The sequence below is a fragment of the Delphinus delphis genome, chromosome X (genome assembly GCF_949987515.2).
Source record: "Delphinus delphis chromosome X, mDelDel1.2, whole genome shotgun sequence".
NCBI classification, from domain to species: Eukaryota; Metazoa; Chordata; class Mammalia; order Artiodactyla; family Delphinidae; genus Delphinus; species Delphinus delphis.
This window is the reverse complement of record NC_082704.1, coordinates 85068528-85092527: the sequence shown is the minus strand read 5'-3', so window position 1 is coordinate 85092527 and position 24000 is coordinate 85068528. Positions and strand designations below refer to the sequence as shown.

General features: G+C 46.5%; 1 protein-coding gene across 4 annotated transcripts; it reads right to left on the bottom strand.

Annotated features, from left to right (window-relative positions):
• Positions 1 to 11907: 11907 nt before the first annotated feature.
• Positions 11908 to 23357, bottom strand: TFE3 (transcription factor binding to IGHM enhancer 3). 4 transcript variants are annotated; one of them, XM_060002916.1, is made up of 11 exons: positions 23139 to 23357; positions 20748 to 20861; positions 19469 to 19772; positions 18560 to 18805; positions 18377 to 18481; positions 16057 to 16174; positions 15643 to 15699; positions 15390 to 15465; positions 14232 to 14379; positions 13904 to 13928; positions 11908 to 13368 (listed from the first exon to the last, which is right to left on the bottom strand). In XM_060002916.1, the coding sequence occupies exons 1-11, from the start codon at positions 23252 to 23254 to the stop codon at positions 13304 to 13306; spliced, it is 1374 nt and encodes a 457-aa protein (XP_059858899.1). In that variant the 5' UTR covers positions 23255 to 23357; the 3' UTR covers positions 11908 to 13303. The 4 variants fall into 4 exon arrangements, with proteins under 4 accessions (XP_059858899.1, XP_059858897.1, XP_059858898.1 ...); XM_060002914.1 differs by lacking the exon at positions 13904 to 13928 and having other exon boundaries at positions 11908 to 13747; XM_060002915.1 differs by lacking the exon at positions 13904 to 13928.
• Between the last annotated feature and the right edge of the window lie 643 nt (positions 23358 to 24000).

Below are 24000 nucleotides of genomic sequence, written 5' to 3'. Positions count from 1 at the left end.
ATAGAACTGGGATTGCTGCATCAAAAAGTGAATATCTGGATTTAGTTGATACTCCCAAGTTCCCTCCCAAAAGGGCTGTTCCAAGTTCATTCCCACTATCGACGTGTTTGAGTGCCTGTTTCCCCACAGACTAGCCAATAGCCTGTGTTGTTGTATTTTTAAATTTTCTCCAATCTCAGAACAAAGAAATGGTATCTCATTGTAGTTTTTTTCCCGCTCATTTTCATCAGACCAAATGATCTGCCTGCTGTGGGAAAATGGTTTCAGCCAGGGCTCTTTTTTTTTTTCCTTTTTCAGCGTATGAACTTTATTGAGATATATTCTCTATCTGTATACCCCTCTACCTATTTTGAGGGTACAATTCAATGAGTTTTGACAAACACATACAAAGATGTAACCACCACCACAATAAATATATGGAAAAATTCCATTACCCCCAAAAGGTTCCTTACTGACCCATCCCAACCCTCCACTCCATCTTAGGCAACCACTGATTGGCTTTCTGTCACTGTAGATTATATGTGTTTTTGTAGGGTTTCATACAAATGGAATTAGACGATATATACTCTTTTGTGTCTGGCATCTTTCACTCAGCATAATGCTTCTGAGATTCATCCAAGTTGTGTGTACCAGTATTTTTTCCTTTTTATTGATAAGTAGAATTCCATACTGTGGATATACCACAATTTGTTTATCCATTCTCTTGGTGTAGTTTTAATTTGTTTTTCTCTACTTATGAGTGAAATTGTGCTTTTCATATAAGTTAAGGCCATTTTAATATCCTTTTTTAATCTGTGAATCGCCCACATCTTTTGCCCATTTTTTCTAGTGGCTTTTTGGACTTTTTTCCCCTTAATTTTCAAGAGTTCTTTGTATATTGGAGATATTAACACTATATTGCAATATATGTTGCATATATATTGTCCCATTTTTTCAGTTGTCTTTTGACCATGTTTATGATCCTAGGAGCTAGAAAATCGATGTATGCATGCTAACCCATGTATACACACATATCTATAAGTATTTCTGTATCTATTCATCTCTCTCTATATATATTTTTAATAAATTTATTTATGTATTTGTTTGTTTTTATTTTTGGCTGGGTTGGGTCTTCATTGCTGCACACGGGCTTTCTCTAGTTGCTGCGAGCAGGGGCTACTCTTGGTTGCGGCACGTGGGCTTCTCATTGCGGTGGCTTCTCTTGTCGCGGAGCACAGGCTCTAGGCACGCAGACTTCAGTAGTTGTGGCACGTGGGCTCAGTAGTTGTGGCCTGCAGGCTCTAGAGCGCAGGCTCAGTAGTTGTGGCACATGGGCTTAGCTGCTCCGCAACATGTGGGATCTTCCTGGGCCAGGGCTCGGACCCATGTCCCTTGCATTGGCAGTCAGATTCTTAACCACTGTGCCACTAGGGAAGCCCCCATCTATATATTTTAAGATAAACACAAATTCATACTGATATTCCAGTACCACGTAGTACATTCTAGCCTCCCCTTCTTGCTCATCTGTAGCCTTCCATTCCAACAGTGAGAAGCCCAGCTCCAGCCATCCACCACCCATTTACTTAATTGTTTGATCCCAGTGTATATGTATAGCAATATCAGAATTGTTAACCTGTACTCCTGTGGGAAACAACTTTACCAAAGTGGAGTTAAGTGCTTTTCTATGGTTCCCTTTGTCTTTAGCCTTGGAGTTTCCAGTCAAAATACCATTTTCCAAGGTTACTTAGATCAGCATACCTTCTCCCCATGCTCTTCAGCGACATTATGTCATACGTTTAGAATAAAGTTAGATTATATTGTCACAGCCTCCATTCCATACTGGGATTCCCTGACCTCCTGGTTGATTTTTAAAGTTTTTCATACATTAAGATGCATTTGTGTGTGTGTGTGCTGTAAAGATCTATGGGATTTTTTTATTATTATTATTTTATTTTTTAACATCTTTATTGGAGTATAATTGCTTTACAATGGTGTGTTAGTTTCTGCTTTATAACAAAGTGAATCAGTTATACATAAACATATGTTCCCATATCTCTTCCCTCTTGCCTCTCCCTCTCACCCTCCCTATCCCACCCCTCCAGGTGGTCACAAAGCACCGAGCCGATCTCCCTGTGCGATGCAGCTGCTTCCCACTAGCTATCTATTTTACGTTTGGTAGTGTATATATGTCCATGCCACTCTCTCACTTATGTCAATTGACCATATATGTGTGGGTCTATTTCTGTTTTGTTTTGCTTTTTTTGCGGTATGCAGGCCTCCCACAACAGTGGCCTCTCCCGTTGCGGAGCACAGGCTCCGGACGCGCAGGCTCAGCGGCCATGGCTCACAGGCCCAGCCGCTCCGCGGCATGTGGGATCTTCCCGGACCGGGGCACGAACCCGCGTCCCCTGCATCGGCAGGCGGACTCTCAACCACTGCGCCACCAGAGAAGCCCGTGTGGGTCTATTTCTGGAGTTTCTATTCTCCTTCATTGACATATTTGGTTGTCTCCCCCGCCCCCAGTTTTATTGAGATATAATTGACATACAACACTGTATAAGTTTAAGGTGTACAGCTTAATGATTTGACTTACATACATCATGGAATGATTACCACAGGGAGTTTAGTTAACACCCACATCTCATATAGATACAAAAGAAATGATTTTTTTCCCTGTGATGAGAACACTTAAAATCTACTCTCTTTGGGACTTCCCTGGGGGCACAGTGGTTAAGAATCTGCCTGCCAATGCAGGGGACACGCGTTCGAGCCCTGGTCCAGGAAGATCCCACATGCCGCGGAGCAACTAAGCCCGGGCACCACAACTACTGAACCTGAGCTCTAGAGCCCGCGAGCCACAACTACTGAGCCCACGTTCTACAACTCCTAAAGCCCGCGTGCCTAGAGCCCATGCTCCGCAACAAGAGAAGCCACCGCAATGAGAAGCCCGCACACCGCAACGAAGAGTAGACCCTGCTCGCCGCAACTAGAGAAAGCCCCTGCGCAGCAGTGAAGACACAATGCAGCCAAAAATAAATAAATAAAAGTTAAAAAAAAAGAATCTACTCTCTTAACAATTTTCAAGTATATCATACAGCAGTGTTAACTATGGTCATCATGTTGTACGTTACATCCCTAGTACTTATTTATCTTAGTACTTATTTATCTTATAACTGAAAGCTTGTGCCTTTTGACCACCTTCATCAAATTCCTCCCCCCTCCATTTGGCTGTCGTGATATCAATGCCACAATATCCTAATTATTATAGCTTTACAGTAAGTCTTGACGTCAGGAAGTGCAAGTCCTCCAAATTTGTTCTTGGTTTTCAAAGTTGTTTTGGTCCTTTGCATTTCCATATGAATTTTAGAATCTACTTGTCAAGTCTAGAAAGAAAGAAAGGAAGGAAGGAAGGAAAGAAGGGATGGAGGGAGGAAGGAAAGAAGGAAGGAAGGAAGAGAGAGAGAAAAGAAAGAAGGAAAGAAAGGAAGGAAGGAAGAGAGGGAGAGAGAGAAAGAAAGGAAGGAAGGAAGGAAGAAAGAAAGGAAGGGAGAAAAAAGGAAAAAACCTTGCTGGGATTGTATTGAATCTATATATCAATCTTGGGAGAATTGATGTCTTAATAATATTGAGTATTTTGATCTGGGAACATGTGTATCTCTCCATTTATTTAGATCTTTAACTTCTCTCAGCAAAGTTTTGTACTGCTGAGACCTGTACTGTGCGTACAGGTCTTGGGCGTGTACTTTCATATTTTTGACACTATTATGAATGGTATTTTAAAATTTCAATTTTCTATGGGTCATTGCTAGTATCTAGAAATACAGTTAAATGTAGTATATTGATCTTGTATCCTGCAATCTTGCTAAAGTCACTTATTAGCTCTAGTAGCTTTTTTGTAGATTTCATACGATTTTCTACACAGATGATCATGTCATCCCCGAATAAAGACAGCTTCATTTCTTTCTTGCCAATCTTCATGCCTTTTCTTTCTTTCTTGCCTTATTGCACTGGATAGAACCTCCAGTACAACGTTGAACTGAAGGGCTGAGAGTAGACATCCTTGCTTTTTTCCTGATCTTAGGGGGAAAGGCATTCAGTCTTTCACCATTAAGTTTGATGTTACTGTAAGTTTTTTCATAAATGCTCTTCATCATGTTGAGGAGATATTACCTTTTACTTCTAGTTTTCTGAGAGTTTCTTTTTTGTTGTTTCTTTCTTTCTTTTTTTTTTTTAAGCCAGGAATGGATGGTGGATTTTGTCAAATACTTTTTCTGCATCTTTGAGATAATCACATGTTTTTTCTTGCATGGGGTAAATTCAACTTTGTTTTGATGTATTATCTTTTGTATATACAATTGGATTAGATCTAGTAAAATGATTAAAACTTTTGCATCTCTGTTTGTGAAGAATGGTTCCATATGGTTTTCTTATACAATGTTCTTTGGTTTAGTATCAGTGTAATGCTAGTATCATAGAATGAGTTGGGAAGTATCCCCTCCTCTTAAATCTTCTGGGAGAGTTTGTGTAGAACTGATATTATTTCTTCCTCAAGTATTTGGTAGAATTCCCCAAGGAAGCCATCTGGGCCTGAACTTTTCCTTGTGGGAAGATGTTTTATTACAGATTCAATTTCTTTAATAGATACAAGGTTATTCAAGTTTTCTGTTTCTTCCTGAGTAGGCATTGGTATTTTGTGTCTTTCATGAAATTTGTTGCCAGAATTATTGTCATAAATATGCTCATAATATTCTATTATTCTCTTTTTAAAATTGTGGTAAAATATGCATAACAGAATTCACCATTTTAACCATTTTTAAGTGTACAATTCAGTAGCACCGAATACATTCACAGTGTTATGTAACCATCACCATTGTGTATTTCCAGAAGTTTTTCATCATCCCAAACAGAAACTCTGTACCTATTAAGCATGAACTTCCCATTGTCCCCCAACCCCCAACCCCTAGTAACCTTTATTCTACTTTCTTTCTCTGGTAATTTGCCTATTCTAGATACTTCATAAAAATGGAATCATACAATATATGTTCCTTTATGTCTGGCTTATTTTGCTTAGCAGAGTGTCCTCAAGGTTCACCCATGTTGCAGCATGTGTCAGAATTTCATTCATTTTTATGGCTGAATAATAATCCATTATATGTAATACCACATTTTATTTATTCATTCATCTGTTGATGGACACTTGGGTTGTTTCCACCTTTCAGCTATTGTGAATAATGCTGCTATGAATGTTGGTGTACAAGTATTCCCTATTATCCTTTTAATATATGTAGAACCTGTGATGATGTCACCTTTCTCACTCCTGATACTGATCATTTGTATCTTCTCTCTTTCTATCCTGATCAATCTGGTTAGAAGTTTATCAATTTTACTGATCTTCTCAGTAATATTGGTTTCATTAGTTTTCTTTATTGTTTTTCTGTCTTCTATGTCATTGATTTCCACTCTCATCCTTATTATTTTGTTTCTTTTGCTTATTTTTCTCTTATTTTTCTTTTTCCTTAAGGTGGAAGTTGGGGTATTTGATTTTAGATCTTTCTTGTTTAGTATAAGCATTTTGGTACTATAAATTTTCCTTTAAGTATTGCTTTAGCTGCATCACATAAATTCCGATATGTTTTCATTTTTTTCAGTTCATTTTATAATTTCTTCTTAAAATTCTCTTTATAATTTCCCTTTTGATTTCCTCTTTGACCCATGGGTTATTTAGAAATGTATTATTTAGTTTGCAAATATTTGGGGACTTTGTAGATCTACTTTTCTTATTAGTTTCTAATTAAAATCCATTGTGGTCAGAGAACACAGTATGACTTGAATCCTTTTAAATTTCTTAAAACTTGCTTTATGGCTCAGAATATGGTCTTTCTTGGTAAATATTCTATGTACACCTGAAAAGAATGTGTATTCTGCATTTGCTGATGGAATCGTCTATAAATATCAGTCAGGTCAAATTGGTTCTGATTCAGTCTCCTACATCGTTACTGATTTTCTGACTGATTGTTCTACCATTTATTGAGAGAGGAGTGCTGAAATCTCTGACTTTATTCATGGACTTGTCTACTTCTTTTTGCAATCCTATCAGTTTCTGCTTCATTTATTTTGAATCTCTGTTATTAGATTATTGACATAGTTGGGTTTAAATCTACCATCTTACTATTTGCTTTCTATTTGTCCTATCTGTTCTTTGTTTCCTCTTTCTTGGCCTTCTCATGGATTTATTGAGTGTTTTCTATAATACCATTTTAGCTCCTATGTTGATCTATTAGTTATAACTCTTTGTCTTACTTTAGTAATGGTTTTAGGGTTTAACTTATTTTTAACTCATTATTTATTCATCTTTAACTTTTTTTTTACAATATGCTGTCCAATGATGGTGTACTATTTCATGTATAGTATAAGAAACTTATAACAGTGTATTTCCATTTCTCCCTTCCCAATATTTGTGCTATTGCTGGCCATACATTTTATTTCTTTTCTTTTTTAAAATAAATTTATTTATTTTATTTATTTCATTTTTGGCTGTTTTGGGTCTTTGTTGCAGTCCACGGGCTTCTCACTGTGGTGGCTTCTCTTGCTGCAGAGCACAGGCTGTAGGCACATGGGCTTCAGTAGTTGTGGTGCCAGGGCTTAGTTTCTCCGCGGCGTGTGGGATCTCCCTGGACCAGGGCTCGAACCCATGGCCCCTGCATTGGCAGGCAGATTCTTAACCACTGTGCCACCAGGGAAGCACCCCTTTACATTTGGCACTCAAGACAAGTGCCTCACCTGCCTGTCCCTAATCCTAGCTCTGGTTAAGTCTTGCTTTTTATTTTTCTGGCCTTAAAATTCTTGCCTTTAGGGAATTCCCTGGCAGTCCAGTGGTTAGGACTCTGTGCTTTCACTGCTGAGGGCACGGGTTCAATCCTCGGTTGGGGAACTAAGATCCCACAAGCTGTACAGCACAGCCAAAAAAGAATAAATTAATTAATTTAAAAAAACCCTTGCCTTTAATGGGAGCTTTTAGTCCATTTACATATTATGGAATTATTGATATGGTCAGATTAAGCTCTATCTGGTTATAATATGTTTTCTATTTGTTCCTTCTGGTTTCTGATCCTCTGTTCCTCCTTTCCCATCTTCTTTTGAGTTAACCAAATATATTTTAATATTCCATTGTTATTCTTCTATTGGCTTTTCATCTGTACCTGTTTTCATTATTTTCTTTAGCAGTTGCCCTGGTGATTACAAAATGCATCCTTAATTTATCCCAGTTGACTCAAAGTTAATATTTTACTATCTCATATGAGATGGAAAAACCTTGCAAAAGTATAGTTTCATTTCCCAAATCCTGTCCTTTGTGTTATGGTTATGTATGCTATAGCTATACACATTTTATGTTACAATTCAGCTTGATCCATTTGAAGCATGTTTTTAGGATACTTTGGAGAAGATCTACAGTAACCCTTACTCTAGGGCTGAAGTAGCCTACTCTTAAGGCATGGTCTTTCTGGAGTGTCTGTTTCTCAGTGGGGTATTGGGTGAAGATTCTGCACTCAGGCTGGTCAAAATCCCTGTGTCTCCCAGAATTGTGCAAGCATCGATTCAGTTCACATTAGCCCAGGACTGATCTCTGCTTGGCCTCGCAGTGTCTCATTCTAAGCCTGCACAGCCTAATATTTGGCCAAAGACCTAAAGCAATGCCTTTGGTGACTTCTGGAAGTCTGCCTCTACAAAGCTCTTTTTTCTCCAATACCATGCCTGCTAGACCGAAGTCCCGAAATCTGGTCTCTCCCACCCGGCTCAGTTATATTGCTATTCTCTTCCTAGGCTCCACTTCCCTCCAAGGGGCTCCTGAAACTGACCCAGGTAGAAAGAAAGTACAGTCTAGGCTTACTGTTTGCTCACCTTAAAGTTTTGCTCACTAACTTTATTTTTATTTTAACATTTTTATTGGAGTATAATTGCTTTACAATGGTGTGTTAGTTTCTGCTTTACAGCAAAGTGAATCATATATATATATATATATATATATATATATATATATATATATACACACACACACACACACACACATACATACATACATACATATAGCCCCATATCTCCTCCCTCTTGGTCTCCCTCCCACCCTCCATATCCCACCCCTCTAGGTGGTCACAAAGCACCGAGCTGATCTCCCTGTGCTATGCGGCTGCTTCCCACTAGCTACCGGTTTTACATTTGGTAGTGTATACATGTCCATGACACTCTCTCACTTTGTCACAGCTTACCCTTCCCCCTCCCCATATCCTCAAGTCCATGCTCTAGTAGGTCTGTGTCTTTATTCCCGTCTTACCCCTAGGTTCTTCATGACATTTTTTTTCTTAAATTCCTTATATATGTGTTAGCATACGGTATTTGTCTTTCTCTTTCTGACTTATTTCACTCTGTATGACAGACTGTAGGTCCATCCACCTCACTACAAATAACTCAATTTCGTTTATTTTTATGGCTGAGTAATAGTCCATTGTATATATGTGCCACATCTTCTTTATCCATTCATCTGTCGATGGACACTTAGGTTGCCTCCATGCCCTGCCTATTGTAAATAGAGCTGCAATGAACATTGTGGTACATGACTTTTTGAATTATGGTCTTCTCAGGGTATAGGCCCAGTAGTGGGATTGCTGAGTCGTATTGTAGTTCTATTTTTAGTTTTCTAAGGAACCTCCATACTGTTCTCCATAGTGGCTGTATCAATTTATACTCCCACCAACAGTGCAAGAGGGTTCCCTTTTCTCCACACCCCCTCCAGCATTTATTGTTTCTAGATTTTTTGATGATGGCCATTCTGACCAGTGTGAGATGATATCTCATTGTAGTTTTGATTTGCATTTCTCTAATGATTAGTGATGTTGAGCATCCTTTCATGTGTTTGTTGGCCATCTGTATATCTTCTTTGGAGAAATGTCTATTTAGGTCTTCTGCCCATTTTTGGATTGGGTGGTTTGTTTTTTAGATACTGAGCTGCATGAGCTGCTTGTAAATTTTGGAGATTAAGCCTTTGTCAGTTGCTTCATTTGCAAATATTTTCTCCCATTCTGAGGATTGTCTTTTGGTCTTGTTTATGGTTTCCTTTGCTGTGCAAAAGCTTTGAAGTTTCATTAGGTCCCATTTGTTTATTTTTGTTTTTATTCCCATTTCTCTAGGAGGTGGGTCAAAAAGGATCTTGCTGTGATGTATGTCATAGAGTGTTCTGCATATGTTTTCCTCTAAAAGGTTTATAGTGTCTGGCCTTACACTTAGGTCTTTAATCCATTTTGAGTTTATTTTTGTGTATGGTGTTAGAGAGTGTTCTAATTTCATTCTTTCACATGGAGCTGTCCACTTTTCCCAGCACCACTTATTGAAGAGGCTGTCTTTTCTCCGTTGTATATTCTTGCCCCGTTTATCAAAAATAAGGTGATCATATGTGCGTGGGTTTATCTCTTCTGCCCACTAATTTTAACATTTAGCGTTTAGCTGTGGATCCACTCCCCAGTAAGTATTACTGTGGTATTCTAATGGTAATTTTCTATTTATCTCATTCCTTCTATATTTATTATTTGGAATTCGAATGCAAGCAAGAGTTGTCCCATCTCCAGCATTTATTTACTTACCCAATTATATCACTGATATATATAAGCATGGAATCATGGATATTTAGTTTTTGGACTACAGTACAGCACTACCATTTTTTTGTTGCTCAAATTGCTCCATATTTGGTTATTGGGAGTTCTTTCAGGTTGGCTCCTGCATCTTTATGACACACTCCCATCTTTTTTTGTTTAGATTCTTCCTTACTTTCTGGTACCACACAGTGCTCCAGGCTCATCATGTGTTTCCCTGCCCCGGCCTTAAAGTCAGCCATTTCTCCAAGGAGCCCTGGTTCCTTTCATTGGAGAATGGCATTTAGAAACCAAGATGTAGGTACTAGATGTGCTTGTTGCTTCTGGAATAGCACAATGTCTAGGCCTTCTCAATGGGCAGACAGAAACTGTCCAAGGAGACCAAGAAGATATGACAGCTCAACCCAATGTGGTAGGGAGCTTCTAAGATGTCCCCCCCCAGTGGTCCTACTGCTATTCATGATCTTGTGTAATCCTCTCCCGTGAGTAACTTGCTTATAACCAACAGAATGCCTCAATGGTCAGGGTATGTCACTTCCATGATTAGATTACAAGAGATAGTAACTTCTGTTTTGCTAGCAGACTCTTCTATTGCTGACTTTGATGAAGCAAAGTACATATGCTGTGAGCTGCCTCATGGAAGGAAAGGCACACATGGTAATGACTGAGTGCACCTCCAGCTGACAGCCAGCAAGGAACTGAGGCCCTCTGTTTAACAGGCTGCAGAGAACTGAGAACTGCCCCAAACAGTTGCATGTGAGTGCAAGTATGGAGCAGATTCTTCCCCAGTCTGGCTTTCAGATGAGTCCTCAGTCCTGTCCACACCTCCCCTGATTGTACCTTCTTGAGAGCCACTGGAGTAGAGGAGCCAGCTAAGCCAGCCTGGCTGCCTGACCTGCAAAAATTGGGAGATAATGAATGCATGATTTTTTAGCCACTAAGATTGTGGTAATTCGTTACACAGAAAGAGATAACAAACAGAGTATCCTTATTTGGATCCTAGAACAGAAAAAAGACATTCATGGAAACACCAGTGAAATCCAAATAAAGTCTGGAGTTCCTAGTACTGTGCCGATGTGATTTTCTTAGCCTTAATAAATGTGCCATGGTTATTCAGGCTGTTAACATTAGGGGGAGCTGGATAACAGGTATGAGAACTCTCTACTGTCTTTGCCACACTTCTGTAAATCTAAAATTATTTCAGAATACAAAGTTAAAAAAAAACACTTCTGGGTATTACATGTTATCTTTGTAAAATAAAGAGAATATATCCAATTTGAGGAGAAAAAAAATAAAGCTATCAGGGAGCCACCAGTCTGGTGGTAGAGGTTCAGCAACCAGGCCCTAGGGCTCACAGTATGTTAGGCTAGAAAGGGGCAGGCAGCAAGTGTGGTGGTCACAGCCTGATGGGGGTGACACAGGATCAGGCCTGATACCTGTCCTGGGAGTCAGTTCGGTTGAGAGATTCCAGGAATATTTTTTCCCCAGCCTAAGATACTTGTGTCTGTTCACTTCCATTTAAATTCCCCACAAATGTCAACACCTGTTCCAAAACCGAGTTGTTTGCTTGTTCCTCTACCTTTACGGTTTTTGTCTTTGCCATTTCCACCATCTGGAATACCTCTACTGTCTGCCAGGAGATATCCTCATATACTTCCTTATCAGCTTCAAAAGTGAACTTGCGGGCTTCCCTGGTGGCGCAGTGGTTGAGAGTCCGCCTGTGGATGCAGGGGACACGGGTTCGTGCCCCGGTCCGGGAAGATCCCACATGCTAGGCCTGTGAGCCATGGCCGTTGAGCCTGCGCGTCTGGAGCCTGTGCTCCGCAACGGGAGAGGCCACAACAGTGAGAGGCCCGCGTACCGAAAAAAAAAAAAAAAAAAGTGAACTTGCACGAAAATCTTCATTGGCCCGTCTGTCCTCAATGACTTTGTTCAAACCAGAGCCCTCACTTACCTAACTTTACCATTTAGCGCTTCATCCATTTACCAGCTGTATATCGTCAGATAGTTACTTAAACCCTGTTCTATTCGTGTTTCTTCAAACGTGAAATAGGAGTAAGAATCAGTACTTTCTTGATGAATATTCCTTAGAATAATAAATTGGGTAAAACAGTTAGGAGGCTGCCTAGCAGATAGTTAAGGACTGATTGCTTTTGTTTGTACACTGTTTTCTCCAGCCCCTCTATCTAACTTCTTGTACCCATCCCACTCAAATCTGTTTCTTCCAAGAACCTCATGAGCCATGCTCATTGCACAGACAAAAAGCAAGGACAGGAGACTCTTTGCCAAAGTTAAAAGCGCATCAAACACGCCTAGCATTTATTATCTTAATCACAAACCTACAGACCCCTTAGTACACCCTCCTCGGGGCTCGGCCCCAACAATCCAAAGCTGACAACCTTGGGTGTATGGGGTAGGAGGGATGGGGATGGGCAGGGAGTGTCTCTTGATAACTCTGAAATGGGGAAGATTTCTCCAAATGGAGAACTAGGTGGAGGCCAGAGGTTGGGGGTGACCTAGCTTCTGAGTAGGGGGTCAGTAAAAAAATTTCATAAAGAGGGTGTATATATGTTTTTGCAATCCTCCCCCTAAGCCTCTGCCTTGGTGAGACAGGCTTCTACTTGTTCCTGGGCTGGGGAACTCCCTGGAAAGGCCCCTTCCTTTATCTTGTTCCTCTACATGTTGTAAAAGAGTACTGGGGTGCTGGTTCTGGGAACATGGACCCAGTACCCCCTTATCTCCATCACCTCCCCAATCTACCCTTCAAGGAAGGAGGTAAAACTCTGCCCAAGTGTGGGGGTCTAACTCTCACTCACTCCTGATCTAGGTCTGGAATGTCAACCCACAAGATTTCAAGATCTGCCCCCTTCTTCAAGGGCCAGGTCGGCTTAGAGCCCTCCTAGGTTAAGTCACAATGGTCCCAGGTTAAGGCGGGGGAGCTTAAGTACCACTCCTCCCTGCAGTGTGGAATGATTGGATGGGATGTTGCTAAGAGACGAGGGCTGTGATCTCCACAAAGTTGCCTGATCTTACTGACTCCTCCACTGAAATACCTGCGCCGGGCTGTTCCTATAGGGAAAGGGCGGGGCCTGACTCCTCCATTGCTAGAAGGCCAGGACTGAGTTCCCAGGTAAAGGGGTTGGCTCTCATCCTCACTTCTGTTCTTTGCCTGCGCAGGGCAGGGTTCATGGGGAAGGGGCAGCGCTTAAACCCCCAGGGTGGGACCTCCATTTTGACTCCTCTTCCTTGCCAGGATAGACTAGACTGTTGGTTCCAAGAGAGGGAATGGAGCAGTATCCTGACACTCTGTATCCCAGGAAACATGGCTAGGACAGTCCCTAGGGGCCAGGGGCTGACCTCATCCTGTCTCCTTCCCTCACCTGGGCAAGGGCGGGTCCCACGGGGCAGGGGTGAGGCTGCGTTCTGCAAGAGACAGGCCCTGATGCCCCTACCTTCTCCATGTCTGAAATACCTGCATTGGCCTGTCCTGTGGGGAAGGGGTGGGGCCTCATCTGACTCCTCCTCCTTGCCTGGTTATAGGGGTGGGGCCTCATCAGTCTCCTCTTCCCCCAGTACACCTGGGCAGGGCAATCTCATGAAAAGGTGGGGGAAAAGGCGGGGCCTCATCCTGACATGTCCTCCTTTCCTGGGTGGGGAAGTCCCAGGGGAGGGGTGAGGCCTGATCAGGACTCCTCCTCCATGCTGAAGCTGCTGCGGCGACTGCTGGCCTTGGAGACTGCAGGGGATACTGAAGAAAGCAGGGGATCGGAGGCAGCCCGCAGTGGGGACAGGGCGCCCCCTGACAGTCCCCCCACCACCCCCTCCTCCTCCTCCATCAGAATGTCCTCCAGCCCCAGGTGGAAGGGGTCCCCCAGATCCCCCAGGTGGTCGCTGGGAAAGTGCAGGTCCAGAAGGGCATCTGAGGGTGGCGCTGGGGGCTGCTGATGGGGAGTACTCTGGGCAGGTCCCCCCGCTGCATGAAATGTTGCTGTGCCTGGCCTGCCCTCCTCTTCAACATCCAGCTGCTCTGGCTTGAGACTGTCAGAGGCTGAAGTTGTGGCCAGTGAGAGCAGCCCTGGGGTGGGAGGCACTGGCAGACCATGGATCTGGGCCTGCAGTTCTAGCTCCTGCAAAACGTAGCGGGGTGGGTGGTGGGGGTGGGATAAGATGGAGTTCAGAGTCCCTCAGAGGCAGAGGATATAACAGTTAAAAGGGTAGGCTGCCTGGGTTCGAATTCAGCCTCTGCCATTCACTAGTTGCGTAACTTCAGGCAAGTTGCTTACCGTCTCTGAGCCTCAGAGTCCCAACCTAGAAAGTGGGTATAATAATGGTCCCTGTCTCACAGGATTGTTGTGAGGATTAACTTAGTAAATGGAGATAAGGCTCTTGTCATAGTGCATGGCACAAGATAAAACACTGTGTCCGTTAACCAATATTCATTATTATTTTTGCTAATGTTATGATTACTACTTATCATCATCATCATCATGTGAGTCAGGAAGCCCGGGGATCCCCCAAATATGCCAGGAGGAGAAATCCTAGCCTGTTCTCCCTCTGCCTCTGCCTCCAGGAAGCCCCCCTCACCCCTGCCACCGCCTTCTCCTTCCAGACCTGAATTCGGAGCTGCAGGCTGCGGTTGGCTTGCTCCAGGGATCGCTGCCGGCTCTCCAGGTCTTTGGAGCGCTGTTGCTCCTTCTGCAACTTGCGGATGTAATCCACAGAGGCTTTCAGGATGGTGCCCTTGTTCCAGCGCATCTCCCTGTGGGGCCCAAGGGGGAGGAAAGAAGGGAATGCTGCACATGGAGTCTCTCGGGAGCTGAAGGGGGCGATTGCACCAGGTAGATGGAGCACCCCGCCACATGCCTACAACTTGAGGCAGAGGGACATCAAGGGTACAGAATGCTCGGATGAAAACCACCTGCCTGGAACCTTCCAGTGATGCCCCATCACACCCCGAACCCAGAAAGCCCTCTCTGACCTGATCCCATACTGCTCCTCTTACCCATGCCCATCTGATTCATCTCACTGCAGCCACACTGGCTTCTCAATGCTCCTAGAACATGGAAAATCATTCCCACCTCAGGGCCTCCATCCCAGCTCTGCCCTCCACCTTGAACACTCTTCTCTCAGACACCCAGATGGTTCCTGCCTCACCTCTTTAGGCTCTTTATTCAAGTATTTCCTCATCAGTTGAGGCCTGCCCTGTCCCCACCCTCCTCACCCCAAACTGTGACCCTCCCCAATATCCCATCTTCCCTCCGTTCTTGATTCCTCTCCACAACACTCATCATAACCACCGGAGTTTACATATTTATCTTCTTTGCTGTCTGTCTGCCCCCACTAAAACATCAGTTCCATGAGGTCAGGGATTTTTGTGCATTTTGTTCCCTCTGGTATCCTCAGGGCCTAGCATGGTACCTGGCACAAAGCAGAAGCAGCTCAATACATTTTTTGAGTAAATAAAGGAGGTACTAAATAAGCGGAAAACTGTCTATGTCGTACAGGGGGGCAGATGACGTGGACCATAATGTCATGGACCATGGACCATAATGTCATGGACCATAATGTCATGCACCTAAAATTTTAGATGGGAACACGGTGAGGGGCTGCCACCCTGCTCAGGGTGAGGAAAGCTGGGTGAGAAAGGGGCAAAGGAGCAGGACTGCCTGGGTGGTTCCCACTTAGGGCGGGCCCACCCGGGAATGACTTTCAGGGAGTGGGGCCCCCACCCCACCTTCCACCGGCCTGGGGCTCCTGGCCCAGACTCACGGGTCACTGGACTTGGGGATGAGGGTGCCCAACTCCTTGATCCTGTCGTTAATGTTGAATCGCCTGCGACGTTCAACTTTGAAGGCGGGGGAGAGAAAGAGAAAGTGGGAAAGAGTCGTCAATAGGCTGAGAAGCGAAGAGGAGAAACTGGGGAATTGGGAGGCTGCTGCAGGGAGAGGCCCCCAAGGAAGGCCGGGCGCAGAGTGAGGCTGGGCTGCACAGCACGTGGGCAGGAGCACGCGCTCTCACTCACTCAGGTTGTGATTGTCTTTCTTCTGCCGTTCCTTCAAAAGGGCCTTGGCCTCTGTCTCTGGAAGAGAGTGCAGGAGGTGGTCAGGGCCTCTGGGCCTGGGAAAGATGACAGACGATGGTGGGCAGCATGTGCAGCCACTGGGGTAGGCTTTGGTGGGCGCAGGCAAGGGGAGTGCCACCATTTTTACAATTTTTAAAGAAGCCATGGTGACAGGCCACTTGTTAAACCCAAGAGGAGAGGGAGTGGAGTGAAAGCAGGACCACGGGCCATATGGACAAAGATGGCAAACAGCTCCCATTTCTGTCTGTTTAAACCCTCTTCCCTTAGAATCAGGCCTGACCCCCAGACCTGGTAGATATGGGGCTCACCCTGGGGTATATGATAATTGCACGGGGCCAAGACCCTAGCCCTTACCAGAGATCTCCCGTTTGATATTCGGCAGCTCAGCTGGACAGGAGTTGCTGACAGTGATGGCTGGCGTGGCCACACCCTGACTACTGTACACATCAAGCAGATTCCCTGACACAGGCAGCTGCAGGCAGGGAGAGCGGAAAAATGATGGTTGGAAACAGACCCCAGGCTCGGCCCCTTCTTCGACCAGGTTCCTGACCCTCCACACACCCCAAAGATGGGCTCCCTCATGCAAGGATTGGCTGGCCCAGCATGGAAACCCTTCCTTCTCCTTCAAGGGAATTTCACACAGCCACTCAACAGGGAAGACAGGGTCAAGGGGACCTACCCTGCTTTGCTGGGGGACTAGAGCCTGCCTGGCCTGCTCATCGTGTCCCCACAGCCCCTCGAATCCCCCAGTGACTTCTGAAGCCCCTCTCTCAAACCCCAGCATTGGCTCTGAGAAGTGCTAGAAAACCACCCTTCTCAGGTCTTTGTCAGCTCCAATGCAACATTTCAGCCCCTCCTAGAGCTACATTCCAACTCAGCATTCTTGGAACACTCCAACCCAGTCTTCTCAGACCTTGGGAAATTGTCATGGCAACATTCCACCCAAAATCTGGCCTTTTGGAGAGTTCCAGCCCAATCTCCGGTCTTCTGCTGTGACTGCGTTGCATATAGTCTCCGGCTGCCATGCACCGAAGTTCTCATCTGGCACCCTCTTGCACATTCTGATCTCTCAGGATTTCTTGTCCAACTACTCAACAAGCACTGTTTTTATGTCAGCCTAGTTTTTTTTTTTTTCTCTTTCACACTCTCCTGGATACATCCTAGGGCAATGAACTAATCCATAAGTAATCAGTCCCACCTCTTGATGAGTTTTCATCTCCTGAAACCCCCACTAGACTGCTGGATCCATCCAATCTCTAGCTGTGCCCAAATCAATGAAAAATTCTGATAAATTGGTACCATTTTTACATGTGCTTCTATCCTCTTGATAAGTTGGAAAGAAGTAAAGCTTATAGGCACTTGGTATGTCCCAAAACGAGTTATGAGACTCTTGGAATGTTCAGAACCAGAATGTTAAAATTCATTGGTGCAGCTCCTGCTCTAGAAAGTTTTATCAAGTCTTTACAAGGACCCAGCCTCTCGGCACAGTTCACTTTAAGAGATGTGGTATGTTCTAGTCACTTCAAGGTCCAACCACATCAAATCTGGACACCTTTGGCATATTATGTTCCAATCACTTCATGGTCTGCGTGTGTCTTCATGACCTGAATGTCCTGGTACATTCAAAACGCTACAAGATAATCTGTATAACAGAGAGCTTCTCTGTTAATTTTGGCCTATGTTGTTAGAAATAAGATTATACCTTGCATGTTTAGAATAAGTTTCTGTCCATCTCTGCACTAAAAAATTTAGAGAGTTACAAGCTCTAAAGTGCTATAGAGAAACATCACTTAGGGGAGGAAGGTGGAAGTGTATTTATGTTGGAGTGTAAGCATGTGTGGAAGCCTCGCAGCACCAGGACTTGGCCCTGTTCTTAGAGCATCCTCTATCCATTCTCTACCTGTCCTGCTTCAAGAGTTCCAGCTGGCCTGCTGTGAAGCCAAGAGCTACTTTGGAGTGCTGGCTGCAGGATTAAGCCAATTCTTATGCAACTGACTCAGTTCTTAATGGCCATTTCTTCTAAAAAGTTTCTTTTGTGTGTGGGGGAGGGTGTGGGTCTTGGGATAGGGGTGAATTTGAGGTTTAAAGTTTAAACTAGAAATAAGATGATGTGGTCTGCTTGCTCTCTGTTTAGATAGGCTTTAAGACCAATTGGATTTACATGGAGGCCAGGCCAGAGAATGGTAATCGATGACTTGTGTGCAGACAAGCATTTATCCAGGTTGCATTGTCCAAATTGGTTTGTTAAAGCTCCAGGTTACATTCTTACACAAAGAAAAACATTCAGTAAACATGAGACAAGTTTAGGAAAACTTAATAAAAAAAACCTGTCTTATACTCAAAACAAACAAACAAACAAAATGCTACAAGAGCCCCACCTCTTGGTCCCTCCCACAGTGAAGCTTCAGTGCTTCGGTATGCCCTAATAGCTCCATGAAGTCCCCACCGTGTAGATATCAAAATCTACAAGGTTCACCTCTCCATGCAGTGCAACATGGCCCCAGGGCACTGGTGTGCCCCATTCTCAACATACAGCCTCTATCTCTATCTCAGTACAATCCAAGGTGACAGTCTCTTATGTACACAGCTAGCCTGCCCGAGTGTATATAAGATATCCCTCAGTGATAGACGGATGCGCTAATTTTTAGACCAACCTCCCATCTCAGGGCCTCACCGTGCTGGGGAGCTGCAGCCCCGTGGTGCCTCCAGGCAGATAGCTGAGCATCTCATCGTTGTAACTGGACTCCAGGCTGATGATCTCATCGATGACATCATCAATCTGGGAGAAGAAATATGGAAGAGCCTTAGAAGAAGCTGGGGCAGGGGGAGCATGGGAGGGTCGTCTGCAGCCACTCACCTCCTTCTCTGAGCTAGACCCGATGGTAAGCAGTGCCATGGGGCTGTTGGGAGCACTGCCAGTGGGGCCAGTAGCATGGGCAGCCTCAGGGGCGGGAAGTGGCTGGGCACTAGCAGCCCCCGGTGGTGGGGTGAGGGCCTGGGACGCCAGCTTGGGCCCAAGTGTGGTGGACAGGTACTGCTTCACCTGCTGCCGGCGCGCCTGCTGCAGGTGGTAGCGCGTCGGGTTCTCCAGATGGGTCTGTACCTGTGGAATGTGGGGGAGACAGGATGGGAGGGAACAAGGTAGAACAGGGCTCAGAGGGGTGACTCTGAGCCCCAGCTTGCCCCACAGAAGTCATCTGTTCCTAGGCTCAAGATGGCAAACCAGGCCCAGAATCTGAGAACCCTCTCCCACCCCCAAATACTGATTAAAGTCTCCCCTAGGACCCAAACTCCGTTTCTCAGAGATCCTTCACAGCCCTCAAGATCTACCCATGGGTGGCAGAATCCTTCACAGTTTCTGGAGCACCCTGTCACAGTCCCCAAGAGGCCCCCCGCAAAGCTGGTGACCCCACCTAACAGACATGGGAACTATACATGGCTTCCCAAGACACTCCAATGACCAAAGAATTCCTAATGCATAACCATATGTGAAGTGCTTCCTACAAAGCCACTTCACAGACTCCAGGGCCCACTCAGGGCACTCATGAGCCTCCATGATCCACCAAGACATCCTATGGCCCCCAAGAACCCCTCACAACTCCACAAGAACGCCTTGGAAACCCTAAACACAATGGGATACTAGCACAGCCCCCTTTTAACAGTACCTGAGACCTTCCTTAGAGCCCCTAGGACCTCGTCCCAAAGCCACCAGGACCAATCCTCAGTCACCAGGAGCCCCTCCCAGGGCCTCTGGATGTCACCTTACCTTGAGCACCTCCCTGGGCACCTGAGCAGGGGGAGGACGACCCAATGTGTGGCCCCCAGCAGAGACGCCGACCACAGAGATGGCAGGAGAGGCAGGTGCAGGACTAGGGAAGGGAGAGGCTGCAGCCTGTTCCCGACGCTCACGCCTCTCCTGCTCCTGGGCCTGGGCCCGCATTAGCTGCTGCCGCAGCAAGACCCGCGATGAAGAAGATGACGACATGGCAGGGGTCCTGGAGCCCCCTGCAGAAGATGATGCAGAGAGTGTAGCTGGGGTGGCTGGTGTGGCCTGCAGTGATATTGGGAGGCTGTGGAATGGGAAATACGGGGCCACAGGTAAGCTAAAAGTCTCGGCCCAAGCCTAAGGAGTCACAGTGCGATGGAGCAGACATTCGAACCTGGCCTGTTCTCTGCCTTCAGAAGCCACAATGTGGAGGGGAGATAAAGGAACCAGACCTGGTCACAACCCTCAGGGGTCACAGTCTGGTGGGGGAACTTTAGCCTGCAGTCCTTATGGTGAAGCCTGGATTTGGGCCTGTTCGTATATCAAGCGGAGATACCATTGTTCAGCTCTGCGAGCTATTTACAGGAGAGCAGAAGGAAACAGAATTGAGGTTGTGGGAGTAGATACAGACACAGAGGGCTCATTAAGCTCAATTTGGGGCTGGAGATGCTCCCTGAGCTCCTGGGGGTGGGCATCAATCTATATGGGCAACCGCAGGCCCTTCTTCCTCCCCTGCCTGGGCCTCTGGTCCCAGGAGCTAGTCAGTCTCGAAAATCTCAGAGATTTCACAATCCTCCCTTCCTGCCCCTCTTCCAGGTCCCCTCCCCTCTCTTAGAGCCCAGGCCCATGACTCAGCACATTTAGACTTTCAAGCTTGGGGGAAAGAAGAGACCAGCAGGGGTTCTTCAAGGGCTGGGAGTGGGTGAATTTGTTGAGTTGGGGGGGGGGGTGACCAGGGGTTATGGGAATGGCTCCGCCTACTTGGGGGCTGGGCTTGAGCAGGCCACGCCCTGTGTCTGGGAACTCCAGGCACGCTGCAATTTTTATCTATGAATGGATGTGCAGGTGGGGGAGGAAGCAGGGGAGATTTTGTCTGAGATACTAGAATCCTAGCTTGGCCTCCTGCTTTCCACATGCTCTTTCTGGCTCTTAATTTTACTATCTGGAAAATTCAGGCTGGTGAGAGAATGGGTTGGGCTGGCACTGAGGGCCTCTGCCCATCAAGAGGGGATGGAGGGGCCTGAGGAATTGGGAGGGGAGTCAGAGAGAAGAGACATACCTTGAGCGTAGAGATAGGGGCTGGCTTTTGAGCTCGTAGAAGCTGTCAGGATCAAGGACGTTTTCTAATTCGATGTCAGCAACAATCCCGGATTCCGGAAGCAAAGAGTTCAGGCTGAGGGTGGGGGGAAGGCAGGGTGATGGTCAGTGATTGTATGGAGACGTCATTCCCCTGAGAGAGACAGAGACAGAGACAGAAGAGAAAAGAAGAGAAGAGAAGCATACACCAGGAGAGAGGAGAATAGAGTGTATCCCTCACATTCAGCCACTTTGCTGAAACCACCACCATGAATTCCCATGTCTTCTCCCCTCTCCACTCTCTTTTGCTCCGTGTTACCCATAGTTCCTTAAGATTAAAAATAATAAGCTTGAACCCCAGATCCTCGATCTAACAATCACCTGGGTGTACAACCTGGGTTTCAGGAGAATAGAAACGAAGAGTTGAGGAATGACAATTCACTTTGTGGGATTCCTGACTTTGCATTCAGAGTTCTCCCAGCCCCCACACCCCCCATTGTTTTCCTGGCTGCTGAATGTGAGACCACATAGGTCCACAGGCATACTGCACGGTAGGGGCTTCCCTCGGCAGAACAGTCCATTGTAACACAAACTGAATGCATCACAAAGAGAACTGGGGTAGCTGATTCACTTTACTGAAGGATCCACTACTTCCCAAAAGAGCTCCCGGCCACCAACCCTGCCCCAGCCAGAGTTTGTGGGATGTGAACACGCATCCAAAAACAAGATGGAAATAACAAAGGCTCCCCTCAGTCCAACAATCTGGATTGACAAGAGGGAGAATTTGGGTGGATGATCTGCTTTATAGGAACATTCTTTTCTTGGTCAGAGGAGCTTGCCCAGCACTCTCCAGTTTTTTCGACAGATCAAAACACAAACACACCTCCAATACCAACACCCACTGACACACAAACTAAGAAGCCATGTACACCAGTCCCTTTCAACTATCGCCACTACTGTGATGATCTAGGTTGCTATAAAGGCATCAGGAGATGGTAAATTCATATATTGAAAGGCTCCTGCTCAACCCTCCATGCTGGCTGCAAGACCCTAGTGTGTAGGGGACATTAACATGCAGGCAGATAGATATGCATCCTTGAATTTAGTCAAAGATTTATAATCCTGAGATTGTCGTTGACTTGCCCCTCCCCAAGAATCTGTCTTCCTCCCTTTCCTCACTCACAGACGGGGCCCTAAAACCACCCCAGGAAGTCGGGAAGAGGAAGCTGGGGAGCCGCTGAGCTCAGCACAATCCCAGGCAGAAAGTAGGCGAAGCCCCCTCCCATGCTCACACTTCCATTGCACAGAAGTTGGAAGAGGTGGGCACTGAAATGAGCAGGGTATGGACAGAGAAGGCTGGGGCTTCCAGGCCCACTGATGGAAGTGAGGCTAAGAGGTCAGAGAGGACCCACCCAGGCAGGGATGGTGCAATTGGTGCTCATTCCAGCTCTAGGGTCAGATTCAAGATTGCCTCCAGGGCCTGAGAGACAGACTGGGAAGGTGAGATAAAAAAAAAAAAAAAACCTCTGTGTCTGTGTGTGTGTAGGGGGTGAAAAGAGCTGGCTGAGAGGCTAGGGCAGGTGGCAACAAGAACAAGACCCTCCTGTGGGTTCCCAAATAAGGTCTGAGGCCTTCTCTGGGCTAAGAGGTAGCACCATCTCCATTGCCTGTCTGTCTGACTAGTTTCCCATTCAAGCCCCTATGGGGTGTGGGAAGAGGGCTTTTCCACTACCCAGCTGGATGGGTGGGCAGGCGAAGGGATTATTCTGATCAAGTCTTGATGAATGTTGCTTTTCTTGTTCACTCACACACACTCACAAGGCTGGTCCCACGCAGTATATCCGAGATACCCCCAAATCCCTCCAGAGTCATTTTATCCCCAAACACAGCCTCCAGCAACCAGCCACTGGGAGTCACCAAGCTCCCAAGACAGCACCTCTATCTCCCAGGACGTCTTCTCTGAGGGAAAAAGTCCCTTAAAAATCAGTGCCTCACCTACAGAGTGCCCCCTCAAATTCATTCCCCTCATATCTGACTCAAAGACCCCAAATTCAGCCTCTAGTCAGAGTCTCAGTCCCTGAAGTTCAGCTACCCTAGACTAGTTTTTGGACACAACAGAATCAGCCCCTCGAGACCGAGTCAAGGGCCCCCGCCAAATCTGAACTAGGCCTCCCTTACTGCACTTCCACGACTCCTTTAAGCCTCAGTCCAAGCAAGCCACCGCCAGATTCCTTAGGTGCCCCCCCAAGTCAGGCGCTCAGACGTCCTCCAAGACTAGGCCGGGGCCTCCAATCACAGTCCTGGGCCCCCGCTGCCCCCAGATAAGGCCCCCGGGAACCCCAGTTAGCACTACCGGTCCCAGGCGGTCCCGCACCTGAGCAGCTGGGCCGAGTCGGCCGGCCTGCGCTCCTCCAACAGCACGAACACGGCTCGAGGGCCCTCCGCGCTGGCCTCTACGCCGTCCCGAGCTGGCTCGGCCGCATGAGACATGACGCCCGGCCCCGGGCGAGCCCCGCCAGGCCGGTCGGGCCTCGGCCCGGTCCCCCTAACAAAATAAGAGTCCCCCTCCCCCGCTCGCCACCGCCTCCTCCGCTAAGCCATGGATCGAGCTCTGCGCGGGCGGGCGGGCGGCGTCGGGGAGATGGGATGGGCTGTGAGTCATCCCCCGCCCAGAACGGACCAAACCGCCCCCCCAACCTAACCCCGGACGACCGCCCTCCTCCCCCTCGTCCTCTTCCCCCTCCTCCCTGGGCTGGGGAAACTCCACAGGAAGTGACCGCACTGAGGATAGACAGCTCGCTGGGCCACGCCCTCCGGGTGAGGCGGCCAATCGTTGAGGGGTGGCTCAAGGGCCCGCCCTAAGCTACGCCTCCGAAGCCGAGAGAGAACTAGATTCCGCAGGCCCTTATTCCGAGAAGGGGGCACCGAGGCCACGCCCTCAGAGACAGAGGCAAATCAATGAGAGGTAATTAGATTGAACCACGCCTCCTCTTCTCAAATTATCCCTCCGCAAGATATTAAGCCGCTCCTTGGGTTCTCTGCGCCTGCGTACTGATGGCCAGTCTGCGCGCGGAGGGTCTCCAGGACACGCTTCTAGCTTCGGAAACGCGCCCTCTATAGGCCAATATTCATAGTATCCACTCTCTAAACCGCGCTCCAACTTTGATCTAGCGGTGCCTCCTCAGCCAAAGCCATAGCATAGCCTTGAGGCCTAGGCAGCTACATTCCCGGAAGGT